The sequence below is a fragment of the Panthera tigris genome, chromosome F3 (genome assembly GCF_018350195.1).
Source record: "Panthera tigris isolate Pti1 chromosome F3, P.tigris_Pti1_mat1.1, whole genome shotgun sequence".
Taxonomy (NCBI): domain Eukaryota; kingdom Metazoa; phylum Chordata; class Mammalia; order Carnivora; family Felidae; genus Panthera; species Panthera tigris.
In genome coordinates, this window is record NC_056678.1 from 68,990,442 (window position 1) to 69,015,139 (window position 24,698).

The window sequence follows — 24,698 nt, forward strand, 5'->3', positions numbered from 1 at the left end:
AGTACTCCTACATCCACCCCCTATCCACAATTATTCTAAAGTAAACTCAAAATAAGCCAAAGACTCTATTATCTGATTATCCAGGCAGTCATCTTCAGATAAGGTCAATAATGTAAAATCTAAGACCACACTTTTTTTTTTTTTTTTTTAAAAGTAAAGTCTACGCTCCGAGATCAAGAGTTGCCTGCTCTACTGACTAAGCCAGCCAGGTACCCTAATACCACATTTTTGAAGAGAAAAATCCACAAATTTAAATTCAGTGGTTACAAAAAGTTTTCCAATGGGGCACCTGGGTGGCTCAGTCAGTTAAGCATCTGACTCTTGATTTCGGCTCAGGTCATGATCTTGTGATTTGTGGGATCTGCTTGGGATTTTCTCTCTCTTCCTGCCCCTTTCCTGCTCCCACGTGCACATGCTCTCTCTCTCTCTCAAAATAAATAAAAGGTTTTCCGTTATTATTTCCTATTGTCTCAAGGAAAATGACAAACCCCCAACATTTAGTTAACGTGATACTCTAAAACTAGTAGCCTGACCTCTCTAAAGATAAACTCTGGGTATCTATCCCAACCAAAGATCCCCAATGTAGTAAGACCAAGGAAATGAAAGTTAGTTCAAAATGATACACTGCTCATTGAAACAAAACAGTTCTCTACTAAGCACCACAGGAACACCCCAAAGGTTAGTAAGGCAGAATCCCTGTTCTTAAAGGACTTAACAATTTGGGACAATGATAAGACAAACACAAAATTATAGGGATCTCATTAAGTAGAAAAGAGAAGAGGTGAAATAAGTGAAATTCTAGGGCAAGCGCTCCTCCAAGATGATAGGAGCCCCTATCATCTCCAGGGTGGTCAACAGGCCGTTAACTCTTTTTCTGCCACCTCAACAGAAATAAGTTCAAGCGACGAAAATGTACTGTAAAATGTAAAGGTGATATTGATGAGAATGTCTTCAATTCAGAATCTACCAGTTTGTGACTCTGTTCAACAGCAATAAAACAGGTGAGCAGAATGTTCTCTGATTAGTAACGAAGGCTATTATATACCATTTCTAATTCAGACTAACCCAGTCTTGAAAACAGTCACTAGCCTGGAATGAATAATTTACTCTGGGCTAATTAAAAGAGATGGATTTTGGGGTGTCTGGGTGGCTCACTCAGTTGAGCGTCCGACTTCAGCTCAGGTCATGATCTCACACTCGTGGGTTCAGGCCCCACATCGGGCTCTGCACTTAATGCTTGGAGCCTGCTTCAGATTCTGTCTCCCTCTCTGCCTTTCCCCCACTCACACTCTCTCAAAATAAACAAACCTAATAATAAAAAAAATTTTTAAAGAGATGGATTTTATCTGTTTTCTATTTATTGTACATAAATTTTCGGTACTTGCCACCCGCAGAAAACAACCTCCTCGACTGTTCTCTGCTCCATTTGGAGAATAAGGTACTCTCCTTTAAGTTGAGTTACTCCACTTGCTATTTTTAGAATATTCTGAGCTTCTCAGCCAGGGACCCACTTTCCAGAACGCTCTATTAACACTCTACCGTATCTGGGTTTCCTTCCAGTAGGACATTGATGGCTCTGTTGACATCTCCATTGCAGTCATGTAAAGCAATGACACATTCATCCTGGTTCTTGCCTGTGATATCAATCAACTGAAAGAGAAAAAAATCAGCAACATGAACGAACTTGCACTCTTCATAAAAGGAAGCCAGGTGAAGAGAGAAGACACCAGCTGAATCCGAAAGAACCCCAGACTTAAAAAAGCAAAATATGCAGAATTTTGGTATTCTAGCTCAATAAGCAAAACATTAACACCTGTGATTACAGATGATGTCAAAAGTATTTACACAATAAAGGAGCTTGTAGAGATCAAACCCAGAAGCACACAGGTTTCAGCATACCATAAATTTCTACATTTCCTAGATGCCACAACTGCTCAAAGTTGCTATAAAAATGGCATCAACAAAATCATCCAATAAACAAGAAGTGAAAATTAAGATAAAACCTTTTCGAACATGGTAGCTGTCCAAAGAAGTACGGTAAATCAGACAACAAGAGCATTTATTTATTGGCTTAACCTATTATGTTTCAGGTCATAATTCTTTTAATATCTGCAGGAAAAAGTACCCTAACAGACATCTATGATGTTAAACTACGCTTTAATCCTGATGTCTTTTTCCATCACTGCCAGCAATTAGCAATACACTCACTTGTTTCACCTTTTCCTCAAAGTCAGCATCATTATGGTCTGAAATCATCTGTGCAAGTCGAATCTGTTCCGCAGTGGCCTAAGAATGGAGATGAGTTCAAGAAAGCATGATCAAGAGACAATAGTTTAGAGAAATAAGAGGGACCTATGTAGTCAATAATCCACCCCACCTCTCAGCCCAATTTCCTTCTCCTTGTTACAAATGACCAATAAAGTGCTAACACCAGTTAAGATGCTTACCTCTGCAAAATGACAAAAAAAAAACAATGAACCTGTCACCATTCCACTCTACAATCCCTAAAAAAGCAGGGAGCTTTTTCACCAATGTTCACAGTTAAAGAAGCTCCCATTGTGGGATCACAGCACCTCTTTTAAACATCCGTGCCTTAAATAATTGACATTAATATATTTGCAAAGTCATGTATAAACCCCGTTCCTGTTTCTGCAAGGACCAATGCCACCCTCTTATATCTGGCCTGATGATAACCTAAGATTTAGTCTGAGGAAAATGCTACCTTGGAGATACAAAGTACAGGACCCCTTCTCTCCAAGTCTCATAATACAGCATCAAAAAACAAAAAGCAAGCATGCTCATCATGGCCTACCACAACAGTCATCAGGCCCTAAGTAAAGAGGAGAGGCAAGGACTAGAAAACAAAATAAAAAATGCAAACCGATAATCCAGAGCAGAGAATGATGCTGCACTGGATGGGAACCAGTATCAATCAGCAATGCTGGCAATGGATCCCTTGGGTTCTTTACCTGTGGCCGCTGCTTGTGCTGTGTCTGGTTTTGGTTCTGAGGTTGTTCCCAGTTTCCCCGGGCTCGGTTCGTGCCCACCGACGTCATCATTTACAGTATATACAAATAACAGTATTTACAAGGTAGAATACTGAAAGATTAAAAAAAAATTCAGATATTAAATATGGGCAAAACAGGTTTTCAACCTCTTTCATCAGCACCTTCAACCAAACATGTTCACCAACCAAGAAGAGTCATCTGTTCTTGAGACATACTCAGTTTGATAAATTCCTTAAGGAACAATTGTTAGTAGTCCATTTTTATAGAAGAAATATATAAAGCATAGGTGACGTGCCGGTTTAAGTCGTGCACATGGTTTGGTTACTAGTCCCTATATGCAGCTTTGTGAAGTTTCGCAAAACAATGTTAATAATCAAAAGCTTTCTACACACAAATATCTAAAGCCCCTTTGACAAAAGGAAAGCTAATCAGCAAAACCTGGAAACAAAAGCCTTCCAGGAAGGGAACTTAATCTATACTCCAAACAAATAAAAACAATTTAAAATAGAGAAACTCAATCTACCTATGAAAACCGCCCTACCTCCCTTACAATATGTAAATTGCATGCAACCCCCATCACTTGGGAAAGGACAAGCTCAAGTCTAGATTTCCTCCCTCAAGCGCGCGCGCGCGCTCTCTCTCTCTCTCTGTCTCTCTCTCTGTCTCTCTCTCTCTCTCGTCATGCAGTGGGTGCTTCCATAACCTTCAACAAGGCAAGTATTAGCCCCAGTGACTTTGCTCAAGAACCTCAGTTCCCTGGATAATTCCAACACACTATTTTTGCAACTACTTTCTGTTGCTCTCCTAGTCCACTGTTCTGAGGCACCAGAATTGCAATTACCCTTTACCACTCACCTTAATATACAGAGAATTCCAAATCTGTCCCAAACCAAAAGGGTCTGGCACAAAGTTTTTATTTGCAAGAAAGGGCTTCTAGGATATCATTTTAAACGAGACATTACTGCCAGCAAGAGGACTTTGTTGAGACAGAAAACACACAGGGCCTTCCCAAAACTAGAACGGTTTTTGTTATTAACACTTCCAGCAGGCTACGATTCTCCTGAACTTAAGTTCCTTCCGTTCATACTTTGCTTTATATCGCAACCTCAGCTGCTGCGGTGAGTAAACAAAGAAAATACTCCTCCTACGACAGAGTGGCTCAAAATCAGATGTTAATCTGCATGGTTTTATTCCCTTCCAAAAAAGGTACGTTTATATTTTCTGTTCTACATGTAACTTTTTTCATTAATGAAACTTTATACGGGATAATTCTAGACTCCCCAAAAGCCATTGCTGGATTTGAGAGACATAGGTTGGGCCTCTAAAGAAATACAGAAGGATTAATTATTAGGGAAGTGAATCTTACTGTTTCTCAGGTCTCAAAGAAAACGAACTTCCCTGAAGATAAATTCTTCACCAAAGCAGATCAAGAGGCTGCAGAGGTCTCTCTTTTGATGCAGTCATTCAGACTGAGGAGTTTTACATTCTCTATCACCAAAATTTTTAAGAAAATTTCAGAGCTAATTCTTTAACCCTTACCTCTTTCTGCTACATATGTGCACACAAAGGCCTGTAAATATTTCTAGCTACTACAAAACTATTTGCTACACAAATAGTCCATCTTCCCAGACTAGTCAAGTTTCAACACTCACACACACACCAAAAAAACATGTGTTCTTTAACCAGTACCCCTGGATTCAAATCAAAGAAAAAAATTAAAATTAGACGAAAACTATTACGCTTTTAAATAATTGGCTCTAAAATGAAATCTCTAATGGAAATAAACACTCCTGTAGCTTACAAATACTGCTTTCTACTTCTCTTGTGATTTCAACTTAATAAGTTAATACTAGATATGAATGCTGTGACTAGCAATATAAACTCCATATACCATACCGGTCAATGTAGATATATTAAAAAGTCATCTTGAAAGCCACATAATGACTCAAGGGAAATAAAATGAAACAAAAAAAAGAACAGTCCAGAAGACTCCCTCTGTTAACTTCAATTTCTCTCTTACAAGTGCTTTGAAATGTGCGACTAAGAAAACTTTACCACCTAGGTAGTAACAACACTGAGCAGCAGGTCAAAATTAAATGACCTGGGATGGATCACTGGAGGGCACGAAATTAGTAGCCTTTTCGTAGCAAGCAGGGACACATACCTAGAGTTATCACAGTGGAGAGGAAGAATCTTGTTAAGTATTTTTCCTTAGAAAATAAAAATATTTACGGGCAACATGTGAGAAGTGTTGGAGACCCAGGGAAAAGTGCAGGAATACAGGTTTCAACACAGGAGTGCCTTTGACCATTTTTTGAAAACCAGCTACTTAAAAAAAATAGCCAAAGAAATTTTACAGAAAAAAATAAAAATCAAGTATTTATTGAGTATCTACTATGTGTCCAGTACTTTAGAAAATACAAAAGCCATAGGACTTGGTTGCTGCCCTCAGGGAGCTTACAATCTAAGTAGAGAAACAATTCAGACACTCAAGCTGGACTGGGGTAGCTACCTGTAACAGAACAGCTGATTCCCCTGGATGTTTTGTGGAAATGACCCCTGCATCCCCTCGTCCACAAACTTGAATCTCGTTTTAAAAAGCGTACTTGCCAGTTAGGGCACATTTAGCAAAAAAGGGGCTTTAGGAGTCGGCAACAGTACATGTTAAGGTCTCTCATCCTCAGTTACATGACAGCAGTACTGGCTGCTCACAAGGGAAACGGTCACTGGCACGGTCCGCTCTTTTAAGGACAATGGTGTAGCATCTCAAACCCGCTGTAGCAACCCACGCGTAACCAACACGTTCCGGTTCTCCGGGGATGCTGGCTGTCACGGACCCCCATCATCTGCCAGCAAGTCACACCACACATCCCCACGGCGGGATAAGGGCGGTGAAAGGTGGACGGGGAGAGAACAAAAAAAAGGATTTCTCCATCCAGCAATCGGGGCACTCAGAGGCAAAAAACGGTAACAACAACAACAACAACAACAAAAGAGCCTGCTCCTGTGGTGTTTTTCCTTCCCCATCACCCTACACCAGAGGTGGCTACTTTTCGAGACGGGTGGCGGAGCGGTCTCCTGTTTGTGACATCAGTTTGCAAAGCCATTTAGGGACTGTCCACAAAGTGGAGGGTCTGAGGAAATTCGGGATTCCTGTCCTATTAGGCGAAGAGCGGACCCGCACCCCAGGGCCCCAGGGACGTCCCTCGGGCGTAACACACCCTGTGGGGGTCGGCCCGCCCAGCTTCCCCAACAACATCCTAATCGTCCGGGGTCCCCCAAACTCCAGCGTGGGCCACGGCACGCTGGCGACAGCGGCAGGGAAGCCGTCCCCCATGCCGGGGCGCTGAGAAAGCAGGACGGGCGGTAAGAGGAGCTGACAAAGAGGCTGGAAGCGGACAGGGGCCGCGAGCCCACGCGTGGAGGATGGGAGGCTCGCCCCGCTCAGCGCCACATCGGGAGCTCCCGGGGCCAATCGCCGCCTCACCTCCCACCCGGAACAAATTAATCCTCCGCACTCCGAACTGAGGGCCACATGGGGGGGAGTTCGGGGCAGCTCCACCCCGCCGTCCTCCCTCCCCCCCCCCCCCCCGCCACCCCCAAACCAGGCCGGATCCGGATCCGAGAAGGCCCGCAGCGGGCTGCAAAGGGACGCCGGCCCCCGCGGCGTCCTCACGGCAGCGGCCGGGCCGGAGAGGGCCCTACCTCAGGCGGGGCCCAGGCCGCGCTCGCTCGCGCTCTTCCTCGCTCTCCCCGCTCGGGCTCTAGCCGCATGGCCCCCCCCTCCGGCCGCCCAAGCCCCGCCCCGGCCACGCTCCCAAATCGAGGCCCCGGCTCCGGCGCGGCCCACTAGGCCGCAAATCCAACCATAAACAAAACCTCCGGCGGCCAACTAGGGGGGAGGGGGCTGGGGAGGGCGCCGGGCTCGCACGACCGGGAGGGGTGTCCAGTGGGGGAGCGCACGGGGCGGGGGGCCGACTGGGGGGGTGGGGGGGCCCGGCGGGGTACGGGAGAAGGGAGGGAGGGGAAAGGGAGACCGCGGATTTAAAGGGGCCGCGGACAATACCCGGCCCCGCCGCGCTGCCGCTGCCGCCGCCGCCGCCGCCAACGCCGCTGCGCTCCCAACTTTACCTCAGTCTCCTCCACACTGACACCCCGGGCCGCGCCGCCCCTGTCACGTGATGTAAGGTTCCCTCCTCCCCACCCCCTCCCTCCTTTCCCCTCGCGCGCTCGCTCTCGCGCCTTCCCCCTCCCACTTGCCTGCCTGCGTCCCCCGGCACGTGACGCGAAAAGGGACGCGCACGCAAGCGCGCGCGCACTGCCCGCCACGAGCCGCGGCGCTGCGGCTCCGCGCGTCCGCCCCGCCTCCGCGCGTCCGCCCCGCCTCCGCCGCGTGACGCACCGTCGGCATCCGCTTCCTGTTCCCGGCGTCGTCCGGCGTCGCCCGGCGTCTCGGCGCGCGCCGGTGCGGGCCTGGGTCACGTGCTGGGGGGCAGCGGGAAGGCGGCGTTCTGGTTTCCTGGGCCCCTGTCCGCCATGTTTTCAGGCCGGCTGAGCGTCGGTGTTTCCCCGTGAGGAAATGGCCGGGGAGTTTCGGGGAGCCCAGGCGCCGGGGCCTCGGCGGAGCCCAGGCTGACCCGGAGCGGTTGTGCGCGGGGCGGGAGGCCATGGCGTCCGGCAGTAACTGGTTGTCCGGCGTGAACGTCGTGCTGGTGATGGCCTACGGGAGCCTGGTGAGGAGACCCCGCGTCCCGGCCCTCCGCCCCCAGCCGCTCGCTCACCCACCTGCGCCTGCCCTGGGCTGGGACTCGTACCTGCCCCCGGAGCGCCTGGGGGGCCGAGCGCCCTGCCCCTCCCCCCTGGCTCCCGGGCGTGCCCCGAAGCGGCCCTGAGCGCTTGCAGCTGGGGACCTCAAAGGAAGACGTGCCCCCCCCTTTTTAAAAATTACTGTGTTTTTGCTAAAGATACTGTCCTTTTTTCCTATCTCTTGGACAGGTGTTCGTACTGCTGTTTATTTTTGTGAAGAGGCAAATCATGCGCTTTGCAATGAAATCCCGAAGGGGACCTCACGTCCCCGTGGGACACAACGCCCCCAAGGTAGGTCCTTAAGGCACGAGGTCGGCCTGGTTGTGCAGCTCCGTCAGGGCCTAGAGTGAGATGGCCTTCGCCTTCGAGATGGCTTTGGTTCCCAAGGTCCCTTGTCGCTCTCGCCGCGCTCGGCCGGAGAGAGAACGGTCGGCGTGGCTCTGGCGTCCGCTCCCCCTGCTGCGGCACAGCGTGCACTTGGCGCAGAAGCAGCAGTTTTGGCATCTGCGGAGTGAAGGATTGGGACTAAAGTTTGCCAACTCTGTGGACAGAGTTCGCAAGCTCCACGTGCCGCCCAGTGTTTCCTGTTTTAAGGTTTGCCTTAGGGCGGCGCGTTAGCCCCAGGTCCCGGAGAAGGATCTGCCGCCGCACTACCTTCCATTCCTGGGGGCCTCGTCAATCCCCTAGTCCCCCTAGTCCTTCGTGTTAGGAGCTGAAACCTGAGAAGGAAGCAGCTGACCCCAGGACATGCCCAAGGGGAATAGTCCAGGAGTCTTCACACTTTCCCCGGTAACTATCTTCCTTTCCTTGGCTTGTAGATCTCTACTGATGACATTTTCTCCGTCTCCCAGACCTCTTTCCTGAGTTCCCTGTTTTTATATGTACCGCCTTTGTAGCATTTCCACAAACCTAAGCTGGAAATCAGAGGTCTAAACGCCACCCCCAGTCCTGCTTCTGTCTTCGGCTTCTGGCTCTCTCTGATCCAAGGATCCAGCCGGGATCCGGCTACACATGTTAGGTTTCCAGTCTTTGCCTGTGCTGTTGTTGGGGCATAGAGTGGTCTTTGGTTTTCTCTTGGCTAGCTGGTTTGCTCTTTAGATCTTAGCTCAAATGTTGTTTCCTCTGAAGAAGAGAGTTAAAACAGTTACTACCTGTTTTAAAGTAGGTGATCTTTTTTTTTTTCTCATAGTATCCTGTTTTTCTGGATACAGTTTTATCACAGATTTTCTTTTGTGTTTGTCTGCTTGTTTAATGCTTACCTTCCATGAGACCATAAGCTTCAGGAATGCAGGCACCATGCCAGTTTTGTTCACAGTAAAGCCAGGGCCTGTGTGTAGTGGGTGCTCAGTAACATGTTACTGAGTGATAAACAGGTTAGTGGGAGAACCGGAGCTAGTACACAGTTCGCTCAACTCCTGGCTGGGTGTCCTTTCAACAACCAGTGCTGTCAATCTTCCTTTTTTTTCGTTCTTGGCTGATGTATTTCACGGAAAGCCTTAAGGAATGTGTCATGGTGTAAAAACTCAACGGTGCTTCTTCTATGTTCCCTCAGTTCTCCAGATGCCACCTGCCATCCATAAGACGGTTATAGGGTTGGCTACCAGTACACCATGATCCAATCAAAACTTTGATTATTGGGGCGCCTGGGTGGCTCAGTCGGTTAAACGTCCAACTTCTCAGGTCATGATCTGACAGTTTGTGAGTTCAAGCCCCGCGTTGGGCTCTATGCTGGCAGCTTGGAGCCTGGAGCCTGCTTCAGATTCTGTGTCTGTCTGTCTCTCTCTTTCAAAAATAGTATTTTTAAAAATCTTTTTAAAAACTTTGATGATTTTGGAGCATCCTGGACTACATAAGATTCCTTTCCTTTTAAAAATTTCTCTCATTTAAATTTGTATTCAGCAGCTCTTCCTGCCCATGGGTCCTGTCCCCATGCTTTAATAGAATGACCTTTTTGCACCAAAAAATAAAAATAATAAAAAATAAGTTTGCATTCGTTGCTAGTGGAAGTGTAAATTAGTAAAACTTCTTTGGCCAATAACCAGGTATTATCTAGTAAGATTACACATGTACCTAATCCCATGGTGCAGGAGTTCCACTCTTACCATACAGAAAGTAATTTTTGTTCGTGTTGTACCAGAGGACATGGAAGAATATTCGTGGGGCAGGGCCTGCCTGGATGGCTCAGTTGGATAAGTGTCCCAACTTCAGCTCAGGTCATGATGTCATGGTTCCTGAGTTCGAGCCCTGCATCAGGCTCTCTGCTGTCAGCACAGAGCCTGCTTAAAATTCTCTTTCCCCCCCCCCCCCCGCCACTCTCTCTCTCTCTCTCTCTCTCTCTCTCTCAAAAATAAAACATTTAAAAAAAAATTTTTTTAAGAATATCCATGGCAGCAATTGTGATATTTCCAGAAGAAGTTCTTAGGCCAAACGTCTACTCAAGAATATATCTATGATTTATTTGTATTTTGGAATACTAGGAGTGAAAGTAAGCTCAACAACGCGAACATATGGACACACATGAATTTCTAAAGCATTTTTTTATTTGTAAAATGTTTTAACATTTATATTTGTGAGAGAGAGAGAGAGTGTGTGCAAGCGGGAGGGCAGGGGGGGAGGGGAGAATCCCAAGCAGGCTCCAGGCTCTGAACCGTCAGCACAGAACCCAACGTGGGGCTCAAACCCACGATCGTGAGATCATGACCTGAGCCAAAGTAGGACGCTTAACTGACTAAGCCACCCAGGTGCCCCAATTCTAAAGCATTTTTAAAAAAGAAAAAGACAAACATGAGTGAATCTCAAAAACATGCTGAGTAAAAAAAGCCAGCAAGCCATTCAAAAAAGAGTATCTTTTGTTCCGTTCCATTTATATGAAATTCTGGAACACACAACTGTATCGTTAAAAAGTACATAATTGTTGCCTGGAGCAGGGAAAGAGGTTGACTGCAGAGGGACATGGAGAACATTTTGGGGTGATGGAAATGTTCTGTCTTGGTTGCAGTGGTGGTTGAGTGGGTTTATTTATTTGTCAAAACTCAGTCCATGCAAATTGGTTGCATTTTATTCCATGTAAGTTCTAACTTAGTAAAGTATTTAAAATTTTGAAAAGACAAGTTGCTGAGGAATTCGAAAAGTATTTTTTCATTTGTGTGAAGTTTGAAACCAGGCAAAGGTAAACAGCTTGTTCAGGTTGATATGTGATAAAACAGTGAAGAAAAGTAAGATTGTTGACAAATGAACATTGGGGGTGTTGCATTTAATCAGAACTAGGCACACATGGCTTCAGGAGAGCAGACATAGGTGTTCATCTTCACAGTTTTCATAATTACTTAAAACGTACGTAGCATGTATTTCACGTATGATCTATTCCACGGTGGCAGTTGCTAAAAAGTTACAGGAAGTGGGGCGCCTGGGTGACTCAGTCGGTTAAACGTCTGACTTCGGCTCAAGTCATGGTTTCACGGTCCATGAGTTCGAGCCCCGCATCGGGCTCTGTGCTGACAGTTCAGAGCCTGGGGCCGACTTCGGATTCTGTGTCTCCCTCTCTCTCCGTCTCTCTCCCACTCACGTGCTGTCTCTCAAATAATAAATGTTAAAAAAAAAATTTTTTTTTAAAAGTTACAAGAAGAAAAATCTGCTGGGGCTCTGGCAGCCCTTTTAAGTGAGAGAGATGGACGTGGACTTAACAGTGGTTGCTTCGGGGTGAGTGAGGGGTGACTGTAGTATCTCTTTGAAGTTTGTATCATGGATGTGAATTAACCTACTTAAAAAATTAAGTGTACTCCAGAAGAAAGCTTTTAGAAGTCCTGTGATCCACCAGGTAGGGTAGTCCCCACACTGTTGGAAACCACATACAGGTATCCTCACAGATTTTTAGATTATGATTTTCACTTGCTGTCCAGTTTTTCTCTTCCTCCAGAAGTTTGTTAGAACACCTAACCAAGATCCTAAATTCAGTTGAGTCAGAAATCATGTTGATGCCATAGAACTTGAGGAAATTCTGGCAGGTCAAAGGTCTAGCTTAGAGGGTTGCGTGCGTGGCTCTGTCAGTTGAGCGTCCGACTCTTTGTTTTGGCTCAGGTCATAATCTCACGATTTGTGGGTTCAAGCCCCGCGTGGGGTTCTGCGCTGCTAGTGCAGAGCCTGCTTGGGATTCTCTGTCCACCCGCCCCTCCCTTGCTCACACACTAGCTGTCTCTTTCTTTCTCAAAATAAACTTTACAAAAATTTTTTAAAAGGAGCTAGGTTAGAGATGTGCAGTTGGGGGAAGTTCTTAGAGAACCCGAGCCTATCCTTATATTTTTTGGCCTGACCTGGCAATGTTACCAGCAGATGAGCGTTTTTTGTGCTGCTTTTGTCATAGCTGCTCGCTTGCTCTGCCCCATTTCGAGGCTGACGGGAAGCAGAGTACAGGATAAGTGATCGCACGCTCTTTTCTCTGTGTGAACAGGACTTGAGAGAGGAGATTGACATTCGGCTGTCCAGGGTTCAAGACATCAAGTATGAACCTCAGCTCCTTGCAGACGGCGATGCGAGACTGCTCCAGCTGGAAGCCCAGGGAAATCAGAGTATGTGGCGTGCTCTCGGAGGACGCTTGAGTGAGGAATCCCATGCGTTCAGAATTCCTTTGCTCTCTGAGCTGTCAGCATAGCTGCCAGGCACCTGTGGTTCCTCTGTCGCCGGGCACATGTGAGATGTGGGGAGGCAGTTTATTGGCTTGCTGGAGTTTGAGGAATCTGAGGTCATGCCTATGACCAGTCTCTTTCTCAACAGGCTGCTACAACTACCTGTACAGGATGAAAGCCCTGGACGCCGTCCGCGCCTCTGGTAGGGGCGACTTGATGGGAGGCTGAGGGCCTGGCCTGGGAGGGGTGGGGGGGGGGCTGTGTATATTAGAGCTTATGCTGCTTCTGCCCCCCGCTGGGAGGAATTTCCTGGAGTTTTGAGAGTACTGGGTTATTTTGTCTAAGGAAATGATGGCGGCAAGTTATTTCTTCTTCAAAGGGTGAATTTGTTTTATTGTTTAGACCTTTAGTTTCGTGAACCGGATGGTGGTAATTTGCTTGTTTTTCTACACAAGACAAGTGACACCCACGCTTTTTCAGTAAGACCGAGATAAATGGTTCTTGAATTTTTTCTACCATGTGACCATTGTCAAGTATGCTTTGTTTCTGCTGAAACGTGGTTTACGTCTCAGAGCCGGAGTGAGTGGGGGGGAGATGGAAAGGAGACACTGTCGGTACCATCAGTGGAGCCTACGGTTGTGTTGCCAGCACCCCGTGACCGCTCAGACGCGGCTCTGGGCCTCCGGTCGTCTTCATTCCATTAGAATTGCCCCCCAGTTCACTCATTCGACCCATTCCTAAATTTGGAAGGTTAACTAAAAAGACTAACAAACGGGAGAAGGGTTATCACTGTGCTGTGTGATTGTCTCCTCAGAGATCCCGTTTCATGCTGAAGGCAGGCATCCCCGTTCCTTAATGGGCAAGAATTTCCGTTCTTACCTGCTAGATCTCCGGAACACTAGTACTCCTTTTAAGGGTGTGCGCAAGGCCCTCATCGACACCCTGCTGGATGGCTATGAGACAGCCCGCTATGGGACGGGGGTAAGCCGGATGGCCACTTTTTCCTTCAGGGGACTAAAGGGATGCCCCAGCCTGAGGGAGCCCCACTCTTCCTTCCTCTTTCCTCAGGTCTTTGGGCAGAGTGAGTACCTGCGCTACCAGGAGGCCCTGAGTGAGCTGGCCGCCGTGTAAGTGTGGGGGGCGGGTACTGGAGACGACACCAGTGGTGCTGGCCCACCCCCAGCAAGATGCCCTTCGTGAGCAGTAGTAACAAAATCACAATGACGAGCTGTCTCGTTCTGCCTTGCTTGCCTCTGAAAGCGTGTGCTGCTCTATAAGAACACAGTAGGAGAAGCTTCTCCTACTTTTGTGCTCCCTCTTTTTTTTTTTTTTTTTCAGTTCAGCTCAGTAAAATGTCAGAATTGGTGTAAAATGTAGACCAGTAAAGGGAATAAAGTTGGGGCACCTGGGTGGCTCAGTTAAGTGTCCGACTTCTGCTCAGGTCATAATCTCGTGGTCGTTCGGGCTCTGTGCTCACAGCTTGGAGCCTAGAGCCTGCTTCCAATTTTGTGTCTCCCTCTCTCTCTGCCCCTCCCCTACTCACACTCTGTCTCTCTCAAAAATAAACATAAAAATTTAAAGGGGGGGGCTAAGGTTCCTTTTTTCTTTTTTTTAATGTTTATTTTGAGAGAGAGAGAGAGAGAGAGAGACAAAGCATGAGTGGGGAAGGGGCAGAGAGAGGGAGACACAGAATATGAGGCAGACTCCAGGCTCATAGCTATCAGCGCAGAGTCGATGTGAGATTCAAACTGAAGAACCATGAGATTATGACCTGAGCCCTAAGTTGGACGCTTAACCGACTGAGCCACCCAGGCGCCTCCAGGGAATAAAGTTATTTTTATTTTTTTTTAATGGTAACTGGATCCTGGACGCTTTAAAAAAAATTTTTTTTGAGAGAGAGTACAAGCGTGAGGGGGGCAGAGAGAGAGGGAGACACAATCCAAAACAGGCTCTGAGCTGTCAGCACAGAGCCCAACACAGGGCTGAAACTCTAGAACTGTGAGATCATGACCTGAGCCAAAGTCGGACGCTTCACTGACAGCCCCCCAGGTGTCCCAGAATAAAGTTTTTCAATACAGAGATTCTTCCTCTTTGAGGTTCCAGTGTTTTCCTTTCATGTCTTGGTCTGATAACAATCACACGTGCCCCCCCCCCACCCCATTTTTATTACCACTCACAGCTTTAGGAACCTTGTTTGAAACTAAGGGCATCACTAAAGCATCAGCTGTTGAGTTTTTGTGTAATAGGAATCACGACTTCTGTCTGACAGTGTTTAAAACATGCGCTGGCGTGGGTTCATGGTGTTGTTCATACAGATGTTCAAAGGGTGGAGAGGGAAAGCCCATGTAGAAATAAAAAGTTAGTTACCAGCCTTGAAAAGAACCGTGTCCATTTTCTGCCGTGTTGAATAAGGCTCTTTCTGAAAAGGTAAGGAGTATGTCTGTCCTGTCTTTTCTCTGTTCTTAAAACTAAACTACCTTGTTCCAAAAACAAAGGGTTTGGTAAAAACTGCTCAGAAGAGGAGTGAGAGCAGGGGAAGACGAGGAAGGGTGCTTGTTCTGGAGGTCAGGCAGAAGGCCTGTTCAAAGCATGGTTTCTTTGAACCAAAAATACCTTCTGGTTCTAACTCAGGTGAAGTCTCTAGAGTCCTCAAATTCATAAAGATGGGAAGGTGACAGTGCCGGGGGTGGGGGGTTATTGCTTACTGGGGACAGAGCTTCAGTTTTGCAGCATGAAAAGAGCTCTGGAGATGGGTGGTGGAGATGGGAACACAGCGGTGTGAATATACTTAATACTACTGGACTGTAAACATTTAAAACCGGTCTATTTTACCACAGTTTTATTAAAAGTTCAGTCCTTGAGAGCACCTATATGACTCGGTTAAGTGTCCCGACTCTTGATTTCTGCTCAGGTCATGATCCCACGGTTCGTGGGATTGAGTGCAGTCAGCTCAGAGCCTGCTTGGGATTCTCTCTCTCTCTCTCTCTCTCTCTCTCTCTCTCTCTCTCTCCCCCCCCCTCCCCCTCCCTCCCTCTCCCTCCCTCCCTCTCCCTCCCTCCCTCCCTCTCCCCTGCTTTCGCTGTCTCTCAAAATAAACAAACAAATACGCTTTATAAAAAATCTTTAATAAAATCAGGGCACCTGGATGGCTCAGTTGAGCATCCAATTCTTGATTTTGGCTCAGATCATGATCCCAGAGGTCATGGGATCGAGCCCTGCGTTGGGCTCTGCGCTGAGCATGGAGCCTGCTTCAGATTCTCTCTCTCTCCCCCTTTGCCCCTCTCCCCTGATCACATGTACTTTCTTTCTAAAATAAAATACATTCTTAAAAAAATAATTACAAAAAACTTTAGTCCTTGTCAGCATGTGGCTGGCTCAGTTGGTAGAGCGTGCAACTCTTGATCTCAGGGTCATGAGTTCAAGCCCAACATTGGGTATGGAGATAAACTTTAAAAAAAATAAAAATTCGGGGTACCTGGGTGGCTCGGTTGGGCGTCCAACTTCAGCTCAGGTCGTGATCTCACGGTTCCTGAGTTCAAGCCCTGCATCGGGCTCTGTGCTGACAGCTCAGAGCCTGGAGCCTGTTTCGGGTTCCGTGTCTCCCTCTCTCTCTGCTCCTCCCCGCTTATGCTCTGTCTCTCTCCTTTGAAAATAAAAACGTTAAAAAAATTTTAAAAGAAAGGGACGTAACAGTAAAAAAGTAAATAAAAATTCACTCCTTGATTTCTGGTTTCTAGAGCATTTCAGTGAGGTTAGTGAAGACGAGGCCCTGAAATCTGACAGATTCCTGTCCCAACTCTGTCACTTACTAGCTTTGTGACCTTAGGCAAGAGGGCCCTCAGTTTCCTAACTTGGAAATTGGGGATGTTACTGCCATGTAGTGATATTGGGATGGCAGTAAATTAGATGTTGGTAAAGGACCAATTTAATGTCCTAAGTACTTGATGGCTATTTCTGTTCTTATTTTTTGGTGTTCAGTTTTCAAGGGACTTTTTTTAGATTGGGAGTATATTAGTGGCATAGATGCAGGAGGTGAATCAGCAGAATTAAAAAAGTTTTCTTTGGGGCGTGTGGGTGGTTCAGTTGATCAAGCGTACAGCTCTTCTTTGTGGCTTCTCAGGTCATGATCCCAAGGTCGTGGGACTGAGCCCCATATCAGGCTCCACACTAGGCATGGAGCTTCCTTGGGATTCTCTCTCCCTCTGCCCCTCTCCACGTGTATGCACGTATACTCTCTCTCTAAAATAAACTTTAAGAGATAACAAATAAAGGTTTTCTTTATAGCGAGATGAAAATGTTGAGCCAGGGGTGCCTGGGTGGCTCAGCCGGTGAAGCGTCTGACTTCAGCTCATGTCATGATCTCACAGTTTGTGAGTTCAAGCCACATGTCGGGCTCTGTGCTGACAGCTCAGAGCCTGGAGCCTGCTTCGGATTCTGTCTCTCTCTCTCAAAAATACGCACTAAAAAAAGAAGATGTTGAGCCAGAGGCAAGGACTCTGGGAAAATTGTTTTCTCTGCTACTTCTATCAGATGGGCTTTTAGTCACTAGTTTATAAGATAGGGCAAGGACAAGGGATCACTTGTGGCTACCGCCATGTTTATGGAGTGGTTGAGTCTTGCTTGAAATGCCTTCCCGTGTTAGTCGTCATTCTGTCCGTGACCTGCCCTCTCTGTATCCTCCAGGGTCAAAGCACGAAGCGGGAGCTCTCAGAGACAGCACCAGTCAGCCGCCAAAGACCTAACCCAGTCTCCCGAAGTCTCCCCGACAACCATCCAGGTGACCTACCTCCCTTCCAGTCAGAAGAGTAAACGTGCCAAGCACTTTCTTGAACTGAAGAGCTTTAAGGACAACTATAACACACTGGAAAGTACTCTGTGACGGGCTGACGGACACTGCTCCTGCTGCTGGTGGCCTCAGGTCATCTGGCCGGTGGGCGCCAGTCAGCCGAAGTCCCACTTCGTCCAGAGCTCGCCTAGAGGATCGTTCTCCAACCTGTTCTTACGGCCAGTTTCAGAGAATTGGTTAGGGCTTGATTTTCCCTTGGTAGCACTTTTTTCTGGAGTTGAATTCAGATGTTTTTCTTAATGTTTCCATCATGGCTTCCTTAAAAATCCTCACTTGGTTTTGATTATAGTTTGTTCATTGGCCTTTTTCCCCCTGTCCCCAGACTATAAATAGTCCTAAATTGTAAGAGTTGGGGGAGCCGGGCCTGGTCTATTCTATGTCTGCCCCTTCATACGTAGGTGGATGGGAACCGTTTGTGTTTGAGACATCTTCGAGTTGATTGGTTGGAAAGGCAGACGTGAGCTGGTGGGGAGGTCTGGGGAGGCCGTGAGGTGCGCAGAACAACTTGCCTGGTGCTCCGTGGAAACCAGGCTGTGTGGAAACGTTAACCCGACCTGGTCCCCGGAAACGCGAGGATCGGCCTCAGGCTTTCTTTACATGCTGTCCTGAATAAATGGGAAAGGGAATGTTGGCACCTGACACGATCCCACCCCCCCCTCATTTATTGGGGACGCTATATGGGACAGTGAAGCAATGGTCAGACCGATGCCCCGCTCTGACGTTAAAACTAATAAAATGAACAATTAAAACACGTGACTCACTCCTTTATAGGTGCCTTTTAACCAAACAGGCACAGGATATGTTCTTTGGACCTAGGATCATATGGATGCTCCTTGAGACCCCGCGGAAAAAACCCTAAAATGGGGGCTCTGGTCTTTGCTCCTAGAATAGCCTGAGAACTGGGACTCGCTTCTGGTCTCCAGGGCAACAGGCCAGGTGACCAATCAGGTCGCAGACCCGGGGTCATTGTTGGAGGCAGACGTGTTGCCACGACTCCTGAAACCTGGGTGACTGGATGATACAGAGACAAGAGCCTGCTTGTGTCCTGGGCCGGTGTCCCGCAAGCGTGTGGACATGTCTGGGGGAAAGGCCACGAAAGTAGAAGAGGTGTGCAGAGCTGGGGGGTGGGGCGGGGCCGGACGGACTTCCCAGATGGGTGACCCTCCGGTTTCCTGAGGTGCCCTGAGGTGAGCGGGTGGGAACAGCAGGAGACTGGGTGGTTCCACACCGGCTGCTCCCAGGCTGCTCCCTGCGCACTTTCTGGACCCAGTGCCCTCACTTCTCTCTCGGGAAAGGCCCATGAGCCCCCTCCGGGAGGGTGCTGGGGACAGGGCGCTGGACTGAGGGGAGGGTGCTGGGGTTGGGGTGCCAGCCAGAGGCAGATCAGCAACTCGCTTTTCTTGCAGAGTTGTCAAAGGGTCCTGGGATTTAAGGAGATGGTCGACAGGTAATTCCTGCTTCTGTCCTTTCCCTTTCCCCTCAGCTTGACCCCTGTACCCTCGTGTCCTCCCCACCCCCCTGGCCACCTCGGAGACCTGCTTCGCCCTCCGGGGCTCCCGAGGAAGGACACTGTGGTGTGCAGGCCGCAGCATGGACCGGCCTCCCGGTGCTCACTCGAGCTCGCTCCCCGTGCCACCCAGATGGCTTTACTGTCCCTTTCTTCCCATCCTCCCAGGGAGAATTGGAGCAAGTTGTTGTTGTTGTTGTTGTTGTTTTTTAAGAAGAATGCAAGTATTTGTTGTATCAATCGCGTGATTGGTGCGCCGTATTTGTTGAATGAGCGAATGACTAGACTGGGCTCTGTGTCTTCACCTGGGGAGCTTTGTAAAACACGTCCGGACCTCAACCCAGAAGACGTCACCGCGTGGTCTGGGATTGGGGAGGATAAGCCTGGTTTTTAAGGTTTAACAGGTGGTTGTGCCCAGAGCTGGCAAAGATGTGAGGTGGCAAAATGCATACAATTTTAGTGAGAGTCCAGATTGATGCAGCCTTTTTACAAACACAGTCTGATGGGGGTGCCTGGGTGGCTCAGTCCATTAAGGGTCTGATTCCTGATTTTGGCTCGGGTCATGATCTAACGGTTTGTGACATTGAGCCCTGCGTCGGGCTCTGTGTTGTCAGCCCAGAGCCCACTTTGGATCCTCTGTCCCCAACTCTCTCTCAAAAATAAATAGAAATTAAAAATATTTTCGGAGATGCCTGGGTGGCTCAGTCGGTCAAGCATCAGACTTCGGCTCAGGTCATGACCTCACAGTTGGTGAGTTTGAGCCCTGCCTTGGGCTCTGTGCTGAGAAGCTCAGAGCCTGGAGCCCGCTTCACATTCTGTCTCCCTCTTTCTCTGGCTCTCCTCCACTCACACTCTGTATGTCTCCCTCTTTCCCTGTCTCAAAAATAAACATTTAAAAAATTAAAATCGTCAAACATGATCAGTTCTTCAAAAAAATATTTTTACAACATAAACAAAAACAAAGGTAAGTTTGATGAAATCTGTCAAAACTTAAGATCTCAAAATTCACATGTCCTTAGAAGTGGCAGCTGTACTCCTAGGGAGTTGACCTTGCATATATATGCCTGCAAAAGCTCTAGAACATACATAAACAGCATTCTGGACAGCATTGTTTACAAAAGTAAACCAGGGCACCTGGCGCGCTTAGTCGAAGGGCAAGTGACTCTTGATCTCGGGGTCTTGCGTTGCAGCCGCGTGTTGGGTGGAGAGATTACTTTAAATTTTAAAAAGTAGGAACAGCCTACCTCGTTAAGTGATGATATAAAAATACTAGGCAGCCTTTACACAGAATGAAGCAAGTGTGTATGTGTTGATAGGAAAGTCCAACTGTTAACTACTTCTAACAAATGTATGAGTGCGTGGTAATAAAAAAATATACTTCCTAGTATATGATAGAAAAACTTTCTGGAAAAATACACAAACTGGTAACTTTGAGAACTGGGGCAGAAGAACAAAGCTCTCAGTTTTAATTTGGTGTATATATATATATTTTTTTGTTTATCCCGAGAGTGAGTGAGCACATGCAGTAGGGCAGAGAGAGAGGGAGAGAGAATCCCGGCCAGGCTCCACGCTGTCAGTGCAGAGCCGCACCGAGGTCGAACCCCCAAACCGTGAGATCGCGACCTGAGCCGAAATCAAGAGTCGGACTCTTAACCCAGTGAGCTACCCAGGTGCCCCAGGATTTTCTTTTTATTTTTTTTTTAATTTTTTTTTTTAACGTTTATTTATTTTTGAGACAGAGAGAGACAGAGCATGAATGGGGGAGGGTCAGAGAGAGGGAGACACAGACTCTGAAACAGGCTCCAGGCTCTGAGCCGTCAGCCCAGAGCCCGATGCGGGGCTCGAACTCACAGACCACGAGATTGTGACCTGAGCCAAAGTCGGCCGCTTAACCAACTGAGCCACCCAGGCGCCCCCAGGATTTTCTTTTTAAATAGTCTGTACACCCAGCATAAGGTTTGAACTCAGGAACCTGAGATCAAGTCACGTGCTCCACCGGGCTAGCCAGGTGCCCCCCCCCTTTTTTTTTTAAGCCCAATGTATTTGTTTACTATATTCATCACCACAAGGGCTCAACCAGAGACTTAAACCAGAGTGACCCCACAGCTTAAGACACACAATCCTAGGGGCACCTGGGTGGCTCAGTCGGTTAAGTGTCCGACTTCAACTCAGTTCATCACCTTGTAGTTCATGAGTTCAAGCCCCACGTGGGGCTTTGTGCTGACAGCTCAGAGCCTGGAGCCTGCTTCAGATCCTCTGTCCCCCATCTCTCTGCCCTTCCTCCCTCTCGTGCTATCTCTCTCTCTCTCTCTCTCTCTCTCTCTCAAAAATAAACATAAAAAATAAGAAAGATAACGTAGAGAGGCTACACAGTCCGGGTTCTTGGCTAAGGACCAGCTTTGAGCAGCTTTCTTGCAGATACTTGTTAAAGGCTGTGGGGGTTTCTCCAGGCTCAGCAGCGCGTGTGCTCAAAGGACTCTCGGTGTTGAGTTCTCGCAGGCCCTGGGTGGGCAGCGGGATGGTGCCGATGTCATACAGGGCAGACCGCTTGTCCTTGAGGATGTCCAGGCAGATGTCACCCTGGGTGTCCAGGTCTGGGTGGCAGCAGGGTATGAGGACCCTCCCCCCGGGTGTGTTGTCAGCACTGCGGGACTCCTGGGGGAGCTGATAACTTCAGGTCTTCACATGCTGTGCCCACCGCTCCAGGGATGGCCCCACCCGTGTGAAAGGTTGCCTGATTCAGGGAAGGCAGAAGTTCCTTTGTTGCCAGACACCACGGGGGTCATCGACTCCTGCTGGGGCATCTTGCCCCCAGGACCCCCCCCCCCCCCGTCGCCCCCAGAGGCAGTGACACTGGCAGCCACTGGGTCACGGCTCTGGGAGCAGTGAGGGCAGTGAGACAGGAACTTAGAGCGTGATTGCAACTCTCATTTAGTATATGAGTCTTTTTTTTTTAATTATTATTTATTTATTTTGAGAGAGACTGCGTGCACACGAGCCGGGGAAGGACAGAGAAGGAGAGAGAAAATCCCACAAACCGTGAGATCGTGACCTGAGCCGAAACCAAGAGTTGGACGCTTAACCGACTGAGCCACCCAGGCGCCCCGGAGCGTGTGACTCTTGATCTTGGGGTTGTGAGTTTGACCCCATGTTGTGTGTAGAGATTACTTAAAAATCTTAAAAAAAAAAATAAAACTCAAGGGTTATCTGAGCAGAGGACGCGTGTGAGAGAGGTGGGGGGAGAGAATGCATATTTCTCTCATGAATTAAAAAACCTTACATGATTGCAGAATGTTGTCTAGCTAAGGATGAGAATCATGGTGTAACGGAAGGTATTCATTTTTAGACTGGATTTTGATACCCAGGTCTGCCATTAAGTGACCTTAGGCAACTCACCTGAACTTTGTTTCCGTGCGTGCCGTGCAAAATTAGTATCTCTGACGCACGGTTACGATGATCAAGCGGCCTGTGTATTCAACGCAGACTAGGTTCTTAGTTAGTTACCCTTCAAGGAGTTGGCCGTGTTCTGACATGCGCACAGAGGGTCCGGTGATGGGGTTTGTGTCACCACTCCTAACTGACCCAGTCAGCTCCTTCCTCCGTACCTGGGGCAGGTGGCAGAATTCACACACCCACTGTGTGTGGCAGACGACGCTGGGCCAGAGGAGAAACCTGTATGCTGCCCTAAGGATGCAGGACACCAGGGGACAGGAGTTGGCACTGGCCGACAAGCAGCTGCTGATGGTGAGTTCTCGCAAGGGTGACCTGAAGCCTCACCCTCACTGCCCCGCAGAGTCCGCCGGGGTCCCAAGCTCTTCACTGCTGCCGGTACTTGCCCAGTGTATCTGCCTCTGAGGTTTTCAGCATTACACTAGAGCAGTACCGGGTCTCGTCAAGTGGCTCTTCGCGTCCAGCTGCAGGTGACCCGGCCTCAAGTCCCGGGGCGCGGACTAGTCCTCGCTCCCCTCGTGTCCGTGCCCAGCACCTGCCTCTCAGAGCCCCTCTCTCCCGGGAGAACCCGGTCGCCAGCAGGTCGCCACCTGTGTGTCCCGGTGCCTGGCAGAGGTCACGGTTCATGGTGTTCTCGGCAAGTAATTGCCGAACGTGGGGTTTCATCCACGGAGAAAGACTTGCGTAGGCTTCCCCTGCAGCGCGCAGCCTCCATGCTACCGCCTAGCTTTGTGGCGCAGCTAAGTCCAAAGCCAGGAGGACGCACGCTGGACTGCCATCGCGGGAGAACGAGGAAAGGGGCCAGCCTAACGTCACACTCTGTTCTGCCCCCCCCCCCCCCCCCCCCCCCCCCCGCCAGGCCCGTCGAGCGGCCCTGCACCAGCTGCTTGAACAGGAGCATCGGCAGTACCAGCAGGAACTGAATCTGACGGGCAGAGCATTTTACGTGGAGAGACTCTGAGGGCGCCCAAAACAAAGCTGGCTCTTAACGGCTCGAAGGCGGACATATGGCTCCTTCCACGGCCCTGAATCCCTATTGGTTGCAAAAGTGTTTAGCTGTACCCGTGATCTTAAAACAGCTTCCTGGGTTTTGCTCACTTGCCTCTCCGATCTCACTTCCTCTCGTCTTTTCCGTCTTCCTGGACAAATAGCTCTGAGTGTGGCTGTTCACCCATGGGTGCCGTGGCGCTTGGCTGGCAGGAGGCCTGGGGTCCCATGATGAGACCTGGGACAGGTCTCTTCCCTCTGGACTCGAATTCCCACCTCTGCAAATTGACAGGGTTCCAAACTCCAGTGCAATGAGGGGTGAGGCAGCTATAAGGAAGTAAGGAGCAGCGATTTATGTGAAGCTGCTCAGAGCGTGTACAATCTCACGGCCTTCAGATTCTCAAGAATTCTAAAAGGTACTGGTTGGTCACATGCATCTGTAGGCCACAGAGAACCTTACTTATGAAGATCTGCTTTACATAAAATGACATCACAAGCCAGAGACCCCCCCGTTGTGCAGCCGGTAACAGGTGCCAGGACACATTGTCACCGCCAGGCCAGAACAACTTCCCGGTCCCCTCACCGGCTGTCAGCATCCTCGTTGGCCACTTGTCCTGTCCACATGGAGCTTGTCCTGCCCTCTGCCCTGTGCGGCTGTGTGCGCTGCACAACTCTGGTCTCCCCGTCCCGCCGCCACCCCCTCCCTCCGTCTGGCTCCAACCCTCAGTGGGCATTTCTCCCCTCCGACACCAGAGCCCCCTCCTTTTCTCCCTGCACACCCCACCGGTGGGCACAGAGAGGCAGCAGGTATGGAGAAGGGTGTGGGCTTTGGAGTCAGGTGTGGGTTCTAAGTCTGGTGCCTCTTAATTGTTGTCACCTTGTGTAAGTTACTTCTCTGAGCCTCAGTTTCCTCTTCTGAAAATGGGGACAGTGATGCCCATCTCATAGGATCATTATGAGGATTAAATAAAATTTCATAGCGAGCAAGCCTAGTGCTTGGCACACAGCCGGTGTCCTTCCTTTTCTCTCTCAGGTTTCACTGTGACCCTGGCCGTTCACAAGCCCCTCGCCACGCCCCGGCCACCCCCATGCACCCGAGATGCCACTTCACCCCACGCCTGTGTCTGTGCCCCCATGCACCCATTCGTCCTCACCTCCGACAGCCCTGCTTCCCAAGCATCTCTAAGTCAATGACTCACGAGTTCCTGTAGCCAACAAGGCATGGGGCTCACGGGCTGGGAGGCAGGCGTGGACAGGGGAGGAAGGCAAGGTGACACATTACGAGGGACAGAAGCAGGCGCACGCGGCCTGGATTTGACCTGCAGCCTGAGGCTGGGTCTCTGATCCTGCGGGGGACCCCCCACCCCGCCCCCGCCGGTCTTTCATCTGCCCACAGCCGCCTCCCAGTGGGCCCTGCTGTGTACATTGTCCAGGAGAGCCTCGCCCCAGAGCATAGCAGATCTGGGTTTGAA

At 49.0% G+C, this 24,698-nt stretch overlaps 3 protein-coding genes and 1 pseudogene across 25 annotated transcripts in view; 2 read left to right on the forward strand and 2 right to left on the reverse strand.

The window, feature by feature from the left end:
* Positions 1-7,215, reverse strand: part of UBAP2L (ubiquitin associated protein 2 like) — a 39,631-nt gene extending 32,416 nt beyond the window's left edge. For 18 of the 21 annotated variants that reach the window (XM_042976819.1, XM_042976818.1, XM_042976817.1 and 15 more), the window contains exons 1-4: positions 7,075-7,149; positions 2,970-3,099; positions 2,209-2,286; positions 1,540-1,650 (exon numbers count right to left, since the gene is read on the reverse strand). In XM_042976819.1, the coding sequence (XP_042832753.1) occupies positions 1,540-1,650; positions 2,209-2,286; positions 2,970-3,059 (279 nt within the window). In that variant the 5' untranslated portion in view covers positions 3,060-3,099; positions 7,075-7,149. Of the gene's footprint in view, positions 1-1,539; positions 1,651-2,208; positions 2,287-2,969; positions 3,100-6,713; positions 6,891-7,074 lie in introns of those variants that run through there. The other 3 variants (XM_042976802.1, XM_042976803.1, XM_042976820.1) reach the window with 3 other exon arrangements.
* On the forward strand, positions 6,168-17,565 carry CF3H1orf43 (chromosome F3 C1orf43 homolog). 3 transcript variants are annotated; one of them, XM_042976825.1, is made up of 8 exons: positions 6,168-6,374; positions 8,004-8,105; positions 11,430-11,513; positions 12,262-12,379; positions 12,585-12,638; positions 13,251-13,417; positions 13,505-13,563; positions 17,120-17,565. In XM_042976825.1, the coding sequence occupies exons 2-8, from the start codon at positions 8,043-8,045 to the stop codon at positions 17,313-17,315; spliced, it is 741 nt and encodes a 246-aa protein (XP_042832759.1). In that variant the 5' UTR covers positions 6,168-6,374; positions 8,004-8,042; the 3' UTR covers positions 17,316-17,565. The 3 variants fall into 3 exon arrangements, with proteins under 3 accessions (XP_042832759.1, XP_015395632.2, XP_007088080.3); XM_015540146.2 differs by lacking the exon at positions 6,168-6,374 and adding an exon at positions 7,415-7,741; XM_007088018.3 differs by lacking the exons at positions 6,168-6,374; positions 11,430-11,513 and adding an exon at positions 7,425-7,741.
* Positions 17,566-17,668: 103 nt separating this feature from the next.
* Positions 17,669-23,336, forward strand: CF3H1orf189 (chromosome F3 C1orf189 homolog). The gene is made up of 4 exons (XM_042976826.1): positions 17,669-18,389; positions 18,689-18,729; positions 22,404-22,533; positions 23,099-23,336. The coding sequence occupies exons 1-4, from the start codon at positions 18,357-18,359 to the stop codon at positions 23,198-23,200; spliced, it is 306 nt and encodes a 101-aa protein (XP_042832760.1). The 5' UTR covers positions 17,669-18,356; the 3' UTR covers positions 23,201-23,336.
* Positions 21,080-21,700, reverse strand: LOC122235993 (annotated as a pseudogene).
* Positions 23,337-24,698: the final 1,362 nt, after the last annotated feature.